A 12,101-nucleotide genomic window follows, 5' to 3' on the forward strand; every position below is an offset into this window, starting at 1 on the left:
TGCGGCTCTTCGGGACGCATGTCGTTCATTGCCATCGGCCGGATTTAGAAAGCTCTCCAGAAAAAATTCTTCCGGCCTTGCAACACACGGAAACATTCCTGTGGCCGGGTGAGAACTTCACACGTGAAGACTCTGCAGGCCCGCATGTCGACAAGCCGTAATAATGGAGGTCGAGTCAGGTCCGGTTCGTGTAGGCTTGTTAACCGCTGCTCCGTCGCTCAGTGTACGTATTGGCCACTGCTGCCCTGTCTCACAAGTCTTCCCTTTCGCCCACGACACCATGCAAGTCTCTCGCATGCACGTGCATTGTCAATGCTACAGCCATGCTGCGTGACACTGCAAAAACACTAACAATTTACTGTATTGCAAAATGCCTGATGACTGGTACCTGGTGCCCTTCATTTTTATCGCCGATATATTTGCTTTCAACGTTGTTTAATGATCTGCCAAAACTCTGTACACGTTCACGTCACACAAAGCCACACACCTGCATGCGTATGATAGCCTACACTAGCTGGAAGCATGGCGTGCGGAGGGTGTCAGTGGAGGCTGCAGGTGGCCCATGCGTCCTGGAGGGCCTGCTGATCCGAGTGTGGGCTCTGCTACGTGCATGTGTGTACGTGCATGGCATGGAGGGAACCCCGCAGTTGGAGCACTACATAGCCCTCGCCGACCCGCCAGTGGCACACCCATCCTCCTACACGCCCAAAGCCGCTGCCCCCCATTCCTCTCCCAAGAGAGCAGCTCCCCAAGATGGTGGTGTCCATCCTCGCGTCCTGACGTGGGTGCATATGACCTAACACAACCGCCATCCTGCTGCGCCTTCCTGCTAGCTGCATTACTAATTAGCAAAGCTGCTCTCCCTCCGACTGGCGTGGCCCCCTGCTGCCCTCTAAATAAACCCCCTAGCAATCCAACTAGCACTGTCATTAGCACGTGTGCGCGCGCCTTCACTTCATGTCCGAGGGCTTACGGCTTTATCCCCAACAACGGAAACGTTTTAGTGGTCAAGTGATGGATGGAAAGCTGAGGGGCCCTATGCCTTCATGCTGGAGCTGTACCGCACCCGCACGCGCATGGGGCCGCGCAACCGTTTATCGTTGACCGTTAGGATGGTTCCGTCGTCTGGCACCAGGTCAGCCATTCGGCGCGACAGGTTAGGCGCCGTCTCGGCCTCGAAGACGCCGTGTGCGAAGAGGTTGGTGGCGCCGAAGCTGACTGAGGGTGCGGAAAGGTGCTTGCCTAGTGAGGGATCCGAGCGCAAGTGGTCGATAAACTGCGACAAATGTAAACGTAGGGTGGGGGGTTCGGGGTTGGAAGGTCAAGTGCCGTAACTTGCATGGCTAAACGCCGGGACTTGGATGGATTCCCCCCATCCCTCTCACCTGCTGCAGCGTGCAGTCCGGATCAACTTCAACGGGCACCCCAGCGCTGCAGATGGGGCAGTTGGGGTCCTTCTCGTACTTTGCCGTGTGAGTGTACAACCCCGTACTACCAACGTACCTGCAACAAGGTAACGAGCAGGCGGCAGGCAGAATTGTGGCCCAGGGACATGTGAACAGCACTCAGCCCATGAGCGGCGCGCGACAGTCGCTGGTGCAAAGCCGTGATGCGGCAAAACCAGACGCCGGGTAAGTATAGATGGAAGCCCGGTATTTCCGGTACTTGATAAAGCTATTATAAGGAATCTGGTGGGAAAGCCGGGATGCGAGGAAAAAGGGGTGTCATAGGTATCAAAGCCCATTGGAGAGATTTCCCTATCCCGCTTTTCAGCATTTGTGGTCAGGAAAGCATGCACTGCAAATGCTGGGCAGTTTCCCGGCCACAAAGGTTGGAGGGAGGCGGCCCATGAGGTCTTCACACATTACACCCCTCTGCCCGCCAGCTCTCCGCCCGACCCACATCATGTAGTTGTCCAGGCCTGTGGAGAAGCAGGTAAGCGTCTTGAGCGCCTCAAGCACACACTGGGCCGAGATGATGGCGTTCGTGGAGGCGATGGCGGGGATGATGTTCTTCACCACCCCTTGCGTCAGTTGGTAGGTAACTCCCTGTGTGTGTGTGTGTGTGCAGTGAGAGTGGGGACAAGCGGAAATGTTGGAGCTGGTGATTGTGGTGGCGAGGGAAAAGGGTGCAACGAGGCGCAGGAGCAAAAATCGTACACTCACGTGAATGCCGTACTGCTTCGCCCGCTCAGCCGCACGCTCGTACACCCACTTCATATGCTCCTCGCTGTCCGTGTCGAACTCCTCCCCCGGGCGAACCTGTTGTAACAAATGGATGGGAGTTGCCGCGGATTTCAGTGCTGAGCGTTGTCGGCGAAAAACATAACGCCCTAACTATGTTATACCATGACTCAGCACGTATCACACCGAAGACGACAGACGCGATGGCTTCCACCTCGTTGCCCTAGAACGGCCTAAGCTCCTGAACTGAGAATGGCCGCACCTCGCCCGAGAGCAAGGATCCTCCTCCTGCGGTTCCCAAACCGACCGAACCAGTGACCCATGGTTCATTCCGCACCCACCTGGCCCCACAGAATCAGGTGCGCGTACTCAATGCAGTGAGCTGCAGACCTGTGGCAGTTGTGTAGGCGGGTTAGGGCCCCAGGTGGAGGTGGAGGTGGAGGTGGAGGGAGCCGAGGGGAAAGTAAAATAGCGTCCTGGTGAGGCCACAGCACCCTTCTAGTTAGTGTCTCTTTTTACAGCTTTTTCCGGTTCACTGCTCCCATCAGAAAACACGAGGGTTTCGAGGACCTGCGCACTGACCACAGGCCTATAGCACCCGCCCGCTTTAATCCAACCACAAACGCCTCCCTAATTCCTATCGCCTTTCCTCTCCACCCTCTTGTCCCCAACTCCAACCAGGGCCTCCTGGCCCATCCCACAACCCCACGCTGGTGATGCCCTTGATGCCGCAAACCACATCCTCGTACACGTCACATCCTTGCCTCCACACCTCCACAAGGGGAATCATGAACACATACTTGTATGCCCCCGCGGCCCCCCTCACCTCGGTGTCTCCGCCAGGGTGCACAAAGGGAACTTGGTTTGCGGCGGAAACAGCCACAACGTGCACTCGAAGCAGGGCGTGTGGCCGGGCAGGATGACACGTGCATGGCCCTTGAAGCCCTCCGTGCCGCCGTCCACCATGGGCTTCACCGTGGACAGGTCGGGCTGCCCGGTGTCGTCGTACTCTGGACGCACACGGGACACAGCGCAACACCCACATCAGTCGCGGTCTCTGCAACGCGGCAACCTCAATGGCCAGGAGGGGAGGACCTAACCTCTGCACTGGGCTGCACAAACAACTCCGCATTCCCGTCCTGCTACAGCAGAGAGAGATGAGATGAGCTGTCCCGGGAACGGGAACTTGGTGGCCGGGCTCTCCAACCCACATCCTGAATCACCTCCGCATACCCCGCCCACCCACGGTTTGTGTGTGTGTCCCAAATATCTGCCTGCTTAGGCTCCGAGACCAGCCCTGATGGAGCTCTCCTACCTAGGAATCCACAGACGACTGAGTTCATGTACCGCCTCGCCTGCGAGGGGTCATGGAAGAGCAGGACAATCAATCGGCAGTGAGGAGCGGCTTCAGCCTACGATACTGTGTTGTGGCGCAATACCCCACCCCCCTTGTGACAGCAGAATGGGGGATGGAAAGGCTGCAAGACAACGGCCCTCCTCCAGCCTCGTCGGAGTTCAGCCTGCATGCATGCATGCATGCCTGCGAGCCCAATCGTGGATGCTGCGCTCAGGACACGGCATCCTTCCCTTCTCCACAAGCAGGGACGCCAACCACCCAAGGGAAGGGGCAGATAGAAGGTTTCCTTCAACAGAACTTAGCGGGCCTCACAAAACTAGCAAGGTCACGTGGCTTAGGCAACTTTCCGTCACCCCTGGCCCAGCCCTGCTCCACCTCTAAGGAGTCCAGCCCTAGGATGATGATGGCGAAAGAGCGGTACCAGTCCGCAGGCTGATCCTCAATGCGACCGAAGTGGGGCGTCACCCGGACACCCGGCACTCTGGCGTTGATGCGCTCCGCAGCTATTGTGGCTTTGGGCTGACCCACGTCCTTCATCCTGCAGGTGTGGTGGGGTAGGGTGGTATGCGGCCTCGAGAATGGGTGCGAGGGGTGCTACATGAGAGGATGAGGTGCAGTGACTTGAAGTGGGTGAAGTTTCGCTAGGGAAAGGAAAGGGTAGAGACAAAAGCGCTCGGGGCCGGAAACGGATGATGACCTGACAAGAAACGGGGCTGTGCGGAGTCACGCCGTGAGGTGGTGGGGATGAAGGGGTACCGAGTGGTAAGACCGGGGGATGGAGACGTTTGTCGCGGGCGCGAGGCGTCATGTTCGACTGCATCACGGCTCTTTCCCTCAAGTCAGGGCGCCTCCTTGAGGGATACTCAATCTTGCGGCCCTGAGCTGCGAAGTGCAGATCCCTACAGGGCGCAGGAATTTGGCAGGGTTTTTCACCATCCTCACCTAAACAGGAACTGTCGATTGAGATTAGAAACATCAATAGTGTCCATGTCGATGACATCTATGTGCACGACGCCTGACAGAGCCAGGTCCTTCAAGATCTCGCAGCCCAGGCCTCCAGCACCAACACACAAGATTCTACAGTCCGGGCTTTGCAGGAATGCTCTAAGCTCGGGGCATGGTTCGAAACCAGGACCAACAAGTCGGCCCGGTCGTGTAAGGAGAAGGTCAAGGTCACGCCAACGTTCTTCGTCATCCATTTGAATATCGTCCATTTAACTTTAAGATTTCCCTTATATACCGCTTTTAGTTGTCAATGATTTGTGTAGTCCAAGGAATGAATGAGCAAGAGTTTGCACAATACCAAATGAAAAAAACAGTGAAGGTAATTCACAGTTGTGAATACAGAAAGAGTAATAAGCAAAAATCTATTGTTGCGGTTAGATACCGCTGGTACAGACCCGGGGACGGGACACTTTGACATCGCATTATCCCTTGCTTTACGCATAGAATATCTATGTATCATGGAGAAACAATTTCTCCAGATATTTGAAAGCATTAACTCTAGGTGTTGGCAAATTGCTTTGTCGGTATCGCGACATCATGACTCAGTCAGTTCAGCATGTTAAGCACCGTGGCCATACTTACAGAATTTTACCAAATGTTAATAGGCAGAAGCAAATCTAACAATTCCGCTGCAGAATGGGTTTTGGAGAAAGAAAGGCACAGGGCCCTTTTGGCCGCCAGCGCGAGATCGGACGCCATGTGCACACGAGCATGCTCAACAATTGTGGTTGCACGATAGGACATGCGAAAAATTCACAGTTAGCTTGCATCTTGAAGACATCCTCATGGACTACGTCCCATGGCTGCTTTGAGTTCCCCAGCCGAACGGGTTTGGTCTTGCGTTTAGCTTGCTCCATGCATACGTCGATGCGACCACTGTTGAGCAGTGGCACCAGCGGATCTATAGCAGCTCAACCCACAGCGGGAAGGACGGCGAGACGATTGTTCCTTGCACCCAGCTCGTGCACTGCCTCTAGCACCTGTCCTCGCTTAACTCAAGTACTCAACCCAGATGTTGAGCTAACGCGGACGACTGCCAGTGCCGGCAACGTCTCAGCCTCCGCAAGCGATGCATCGACATCAGCAGTTCTCGCAGCCCAGGGCTTGGAACGCAGCTTTCAGTCAGGCACAGCCACGTGGCCTCAGGAAGTTCATTTTGCGCAGGACGGTGAACATTTCCTTAGACCTCGCGCTTCGGAGGCGGACGAGCCGCAGCCGGTCGCCTCCACCTCCGCTCCAAGCCGCGATTCGATACCCACCGCAACGCAGCAGCGAAGACGCCCTTGGGGGGTAACAGGTGCCGCAGCATCTGATGCTGCAGAACCAGCACCGTTGTCTGCATTGACAAACGCAACCAGCAAGGCGCAGGCAGGGGAATTACATAACACCCACCTCCGGCTTGATCCTACCCAACTTAACCGCATTCGGACTTCAGCCGGCCCCAAATCATCGCTAAATTCCCGGCAGCAACACACCTCCCTCAGTACGGGACCACGGACGTGGCCGGTGCGTACCCAACGACCGCGTCTTCGGCCCGCGCCGCCGCCCCTCTCGTGGCCAGACTACCCCTACACACGTTACCCTGTTTCATCGGCATGTAGTCCGTACGACACCGCGGGCTTGAAGCTCGAGGCACTGTTTCAGTGCGTCCTGCACTACCCCCGTGTGCCGCCAAAGCTACTCCGGTTCCTGCGTCGGGAGGTACCTGACGGACCCGCGGGTCGCTTGGCGGCGGTGACGGCCACAGTGGAGCGTCTGACGGATGCGGTGGGCCGCGAGGTGGCGGTGTACCTCATCCGCCGGAACTCTTGGGTGGTACTTGTCCCGGCGGACTGTGTGGCGCCGAGGATGGAGGCGCTGCGGCGGCTGCTGGGGCTGCCGCCGGGGGGCATTCCGGACATGCTGCGTAAGAATCCCAACCTGCTGCGAATGGAGGAAAGCACGTTGCGGGGTCGGTACGACGCGCTGCAAGACGCGCTGTACGACGCCGTCGGGTTTGATGAGCACAAGGTGCGCATCCATAGCGGCCGGGGGTTGGTTGAAGTGCTTTTTCCTTACGGGGTATGCCATCTTGGGTCGACCTCGCAATGCTGGACAAGCGCCCAGCCAGTGTGTTACCTGGAGGCTGAAGGGATAGAGGTGAGGGGATATAGCGTACGGAGCTCTGCATCGCTCGTACCACCTCCAGGTTACTGTAGTGATCTACTGCGGGTAGCACCACGGATTGGCGATTTCAATGAGGGGCTGGACGGCTGGCGGGATGGCCCTGGTGCTGATCTGGAGCCCTCCTGTTTCGTGTGTCCGCTTCCTTCCCATCCCTTTGACCTTGAGCGCAACTTTTGCTGCTGCTGCTGCTGCTGTTGCTGCTTTGACCTCAAATCGCAGCTCCGGGCGCTGATCCTCAAGTACCCCTTGATCCTGAACTTTAGGCATCAGTCCGTCCACAGCGCTTTAATGGTGGGTCTGTTGGGGTGGATTGTGATGAGGGTTACGTTGCAAGTGCTGCGTGCGATTTTGAACAAGTTTGCGAGTAGGTTCTGGGTTCGTAAGGGTGCAAGTGCGCTTCTTTGCATTGGAGCGTGTGGGCGGGTTGGGAAGAGGGCTGCGTGGGTGCTGTCCCGGTGCTGGTGGGATGCATCCTGCTGCGGGAAGTGATGACCACTGTTCCGAGGGCCTCACTCCGCGCTGTCAAGTGCTGTGACCAAGTGCCGGCCCGGGCCCCTCCCTAGGCCCCTCTCCCGCATTTCCCCTCCATGCATTTCATGTTCCTCTCTCCCTGCCTCCCGCTCCCCACCCGCTTTCTGTTCCTGCTCCCGCTCCCCCGCAGGCCCTGAGGGTCCTCTGCTCCGCACGTCCCGAATGGACCACCTTCTACCAGGTGCTGTCGCCCAGCCAGGTGGCCTTCTTCATTCGGGAGCGCGTCATTACGTTGCTGCGACTGGAGTACCTGCTGCTGACTGGCGGTGGCAATGGCTGGACGCTGCGGGACATCATGAAGATGTCCAATAACATGTTTAGAAAGTGGGTCGGTGCTGCGGTTGTGGTTAGGAGGGATAGAGCGAAAGGAACAGAATTTGGGTTTTCTGGTTGGGATTGGGTGGTAATCTTGGTTCAATCTTGGGGAGGAGAGGAGGAGGTGCTGTGAGGTATAAAGTAACACTGCAGGATGAAGAGAGATAGGGATGTTACGAATTAAAGGTGCATGTGGGCGGGAGAGCCGCTAATTACGACAATTTCCGGAGGAGCTTCTTGCTCGTCCTGTACGACAGCGCTGCAGTCAGCGGCGACCTACAAATTGCAGAAAGCTGTACCTTGCTGGAATATGAAATTATCTTTGTCAGCTGGTCTTGGTCCGCATAACTCGAAGGAAGGCTCCTCTTTGGTAGCTAAAATCTTGATTGCATTATTGAGTGGTGCACTGTGTGTCAGGATGCCTCCTCCCGTTTATAGAACTTAGGATTGCAGAGGAAAAAAACACGAACCCTCCGACTCCTGCAGGGCCTGTGGGGGATTTCGTTCCTGGATGCAAGAGCGGCTGCGGCGGCTGCGGCACCGATTGGCTGCTGCTCGTCAGGCGGTCGAGGCGAGGGCCGCCGCCCAGGGCCGCACGCTCAGCAGGGGGGAGCTGGAGAGGGTGGCCATGCAGGTGGGTGCGTACCTGGATGCGTGCGTGCGTGCGTGGGTGGGGTGCATTCGTTGCATTCGTGAGTTGGGAGAAGCTGTGCGGTAGGTGAGTCCCGGAAAGGGGACATGCAGACGAAAGGGCGGATTGTGAGCCGTAAGACAGAACTGGTTGATGAAGGGATTAGTGAAGAGCGGAGGTCACACAGAGTGCCACCTTGCGCCGGGGCCACAGGCGGTGCGTTGTGAGCTTTGCAACCGCACCTGGCATGCGATCCAAGTGATCTGTGACCCACATGCCATGGAAATGTTAAGAGGAGGTACTGATTGGGGAAACCTTCCCAGGTACAGCTGTCAGCTATTCCTCCCCGCGATTTGTGTTGTTTCTGGTTGCGCGTGGTGCCTATTGTACTACAGGTCCAGGCGCAGTGCGCGCGGGCTGAGCAAGAGCGCTTCCACCGGCAGTTTGTTGCGCGGCGGCAGGCGGAGCGACGGGACATGGAGAAGCGCATGGAGCAGCGGCAGCGAGCCATTGAGGAGAAGATGGGGCTGCTGAAGCAGGCAGGAGGACAGGCCGACGAGGAGGAGGATCAAGACCCGGAGGAGGAGGAGGAAGAGGAGGGGAATCCGCCGCCCCGGCAGTACGGAAAGCAGCGGCAACCGCGATTGGCTTCTGGCAATAGCAGCAGCAGCGGCGGAAGCGGTGCTGGAAGAAGTGGTGGGCCCAAGCGTACAGCTGCTCGTTACTTTGGGCCGTCGCAAGGAATGGGGGCAGCTGCTGCTGCTGCTGGCAAAGTTCCCTCTCCACTGCAGCAACCACAGGTGCCAGAGCAAGCGGGTGGCAGTGGTGGTGTACGGCAAGGTGTACGGCACCATGCAGCGGCACTGCCGACGCAGCAGCCTCCACCGGTGTCGCTCAGCAGCGCGGACCCGTTGTATCGGGTGACATTGGGCCATGTGTGGCAGCGGCCGGGCTCGAAAGTGGTCCCAGAGCCTCTGCCCAGTGGGCCGCTCGTCCAGCAGTTCTAGCATTAGCAAAGTGGTGAGATGCGTTCGCAGGAGTAACAAGGTCTGGAGTAGGGGGGACTCAGAAATGGCTCAGCATGTCGTGTTAGGGCTTCAGTGCACAGCCATGTGGCAAGTTTGGATGGTGGCGGCCTTTGGCAGTAGCAACAGCAGTAGCAACAGCAGTAGCAACAGCAGTAGCAACAGCAGTAGCAGCATCAGCAACAACTGCATTTGCATTCACACACTGTCGCATTGGATAGGTGTAATGAGGAATTGTTTTCACAGTTTCACCAGCTTGCCACGCCTTTCACCGTGAACTGATCTCCTGTAGTTGTAGTTATGGGTCCATACTACCTATTTAGCCGAGTTGCACTGCAGTTTGAGGTGTTCACAGTGGACCTCGATCAGGTCGAGTGCATCGCTTCAAGGAACGCCTCCCGCGCAGCACTGTGGGGCTTCTTCAAATAGGATTGCGCCAGGCCACCCAGCGCCCGTCGCAGCCAGCAGCACCGCAAATCCTCGCTCTGTAAACTGTTGACGCACTCCGCTGTGGAGCAGATGTGAAGCCGCTCTAGAACCCTCGGGCACCGGCAGGCAGCGGTGGGTCTCGACTTTGGTGGTCATGGAAAGCACTGTGATATATCATGTGATGAGACTTGGTATGGGACTTCTCGAACCGGTAACAACTCGGTTACTGTTGTGTGTGAGCAAAGGTTACAAGTATCTGACCGGGCCTGACACTGGCCAGGGGCTGGTGCCCAACTTTAACGGAAAGACCGCCTAAGCTCTCTCCCGCGGACGGGAGAAGGGCGCGAGGAGCCTCTGCCCCCATTAAGCAGCCGAGAGTCGCAGGTTCCCGGAGCGTGGGAGGCGTCGCACGCGCGCACACTCTCACGAGTCAAGGCTCCGTCATGCAAGTTGGCGCACTAAGCCTGAAACACGAAACAAGACTCCTCTCCGTCCCCGGTCTGTTTCTTGGGATAAGGATTCACTAAGACACAGGAAAACTGGAAACCCTGTACAGACCCTACCCCTCCCTACTAAGGCACGATTAGAAAGCTCGGTCTCTCACCCGATTCTCAGTTGCGGCAGGGTTCAAAAAACTCGCGCTAACCACATCTTGAGCGCACGCGACGAGGGGCGGGCATGTGTGTGTGTGTGTGTGTATGTATGTGTCGAAACCGAAAAGTGAACGATGGCTTGTGGGTGTGCATCCAACTATGTACGACATGGTTGCGACCTCGCGAGCACGTTGGCCTGGTAGCCAATGTAAATAGGCGGTCTTCTCCCGCCACGAGACTAGTTTGCGAATAGTTTGTACATCACTTACTTGATGTGCGCATGTGAGCACGTTTTACCGTCCTACACAACAAATTCTGCATCTTAAAACTTGAGTTGCTTTTTGGACATTATAGAAGCTGTAATCCAGTGTATATTGAGCATTTCGCACCTCATATGCAGTGCTGCTTGATGAAGCATTTGGGGATTTTCTTGGCATGAGAGATCGTTTGTCGTACCCTCGACGCACGTCGCACGTTATCGATCGCTCGCGAAGCGCTCCGACTACGAACAATTACACCATTAACAAATTGCATTCAAAGATCTTTGTTTTTGCTCACCTTGTGTGACATCACGTGTAGGTGCGGTGGATTTCGCCCCCGCATCAGGCATCCCGCTCACAATATTCCTTTTAGCCCTAAGGCACTCTCTCCATTATTGGGCTGTAGTAGGTGCTATAGCTTAGCTTAGCTGATCAGCGACGCGTACTCTGATATCGACTACTACAGTGCAGCCGCCTCTTGGCAAGCAATCCATGGCAAGTAAGTCGAAGGACATTCTGTGCGCGCGCACTGCGGAATCGCGTGCTTTCAGTTATTCAAATGTGTTATACTCTGCAGGGCTAACGATGATTGGGAGCTGACGCCTATTGGGTGTGGACGAGGAGGCAGCGCATCGCGGTGCCTTGCTGTGTAGGAGGAAGAACATCCGCGGCCATCCGTGGTGGGTGTGATGGTCGGGGCTAATTTGATTGGAATAATAAAAAAGTATCTATGGACATAGGTTCCTAGGCAGAGGGTTTTTGGGAGACATGTATAGCCTTTGTGGTGATCTAGCATCAAAGGCTTCTCGGGGATATGTCTGCATGCTCAACACCGGTGTTTAGGCATCCTATCCGTAGGTAATGGCACATAGAAAGGTTTAGGAAGCGTCCGGGAATTGGGGCATAGGTGTATGGCGGACGTTTTGGGTGGCTTTAGGGGAGATGTTAGAGTGGGAGGGGGTGGGGGGTGGGGGGCCACCGCCGTATCATCCTACCCTATATATCTTCTGCTGCCCCCAGCCAGCAGGCGAAAAGCCAGGGCACTGATATGCCCAAGACAACCCGTGTGGCTCGGCAGCCAAGGTGCACCGTGACCCGGCTGACCAGGGCGTGCAATGGTGCCTTCCAGGCCGCCAAGGTGAGAGGCGGGGGGGGGGGGGAAACAGGAAGAAAAAAAATAGCAAGGCTACACAATAGAAATATATTTATAGCAGTTATATAAATAAAACAGTGTTGCGCAGATGTTTTCCTGATCAACGAAAAACGGCGTTTTTGTGGGTTGTTGTTTGGAAGAGGACCGACCGACAGTATAGTAGTTGCATGCATTTCTATGTACGTTGGTTGTGCCTTGTCACCTCTCGTTTGCACATACATATATAGCTGTGCAAGTTTGGGGTGGTTGTATCCACAGCAGCTTGTTATGTATGAGTTTCTGCGCCGCCCAACAACAGGGGAAAGTCGCCAGTGATGGCGGCTCCGCTGTTGGACTTGGTTTCTCGGGTTCCTTGTGTGCCACAGACATGGCGAGGATCATCTGCGCAACGGCTCAGGCAGCTGGGTTTGGAAAAGAATCCATCTTTGTGGATGTGGGCTGCGGTCTTTGTGT

At 56.2% G+C, this 12,101-nt stretch overlaps 2 protein-coding genes across 2 annotated transcripts; one reads left to right on the forward strand and one right to left on the reverse strand.

Moving 5' to 3' along the window:
* Positions 1 to 349: 349 nt before the first annotated feature.
* On the reverse strand, positions 350 to 5,127 carry VOLCADRAFT_109881 (uncharacterized protein). Its single transcript, XM_002953505.1, has 9 exons — positions 4,483 to 5,127; positions 3,916 to 4,078; positions 3,499 to 3,538; positions 3,010 to 3,193; positions 2,525 to 2,573; positions 2,166 to 2,261; positions 1,903 to 2,048; positions 1,386 to 1,503; positions 350 to 1,276 (listed from the first exon to the last, which is right to left on the reverse strand). The coding sequence occupies exons 1-9, from the start codon at positions 4,752 to 4,754 to the stop codon at positions 1,037 to 1,039; spliced, it is 1,308 nt and encodes a 435-aa protein (XP_002953551.1). The 5' UTR covers positions 4,755 to 5,127; the 3' UTR covers positions 350 to 1,036.
* Positions 5,128 to 5,181: 54 nt separating this feature from the next.
* On the forward strand, positions 5,182 to 9,642 carry VOLCADRAFT_105980 (uncharacterized protein; the record flags this gene model as incomplete). The annotated part of the gene is made up of 6 exons (XM_002953409.1): positions 5,182 to 6,555; positions 6,931 to 7,002; positions 7,373 to 7,566; positions 8,044 to 8,191; positions 8,584 to 9,169; positions 9,506 to 9,642. The coding sequence occupies 6 exons, from the start codon at positions 5,182 to 5,184 to the stop codon at positions 9,640 to 9,642; spliced, it is 2,511 nt and encodes an 836-aa protein (XP_002953455.1).
* Positions 9,643 to 12,101: the final 2,459 nt, after the last annotated feature.

Source organism: Volvox carteri, assembly GCF_000143455.1.
Source record: "Volvox carteri f. nagariensis unplaced genomic scaffold VOLCAscaffold_36, whole genome shotgun sequence".
Taxonomy (NCBI): Eukaryota; Viridiplantae; Chlorophyta; class Chlorophyceae; order Chlamydomonadales; family Volvocaceae; genus Volvox; species Volvox carteri.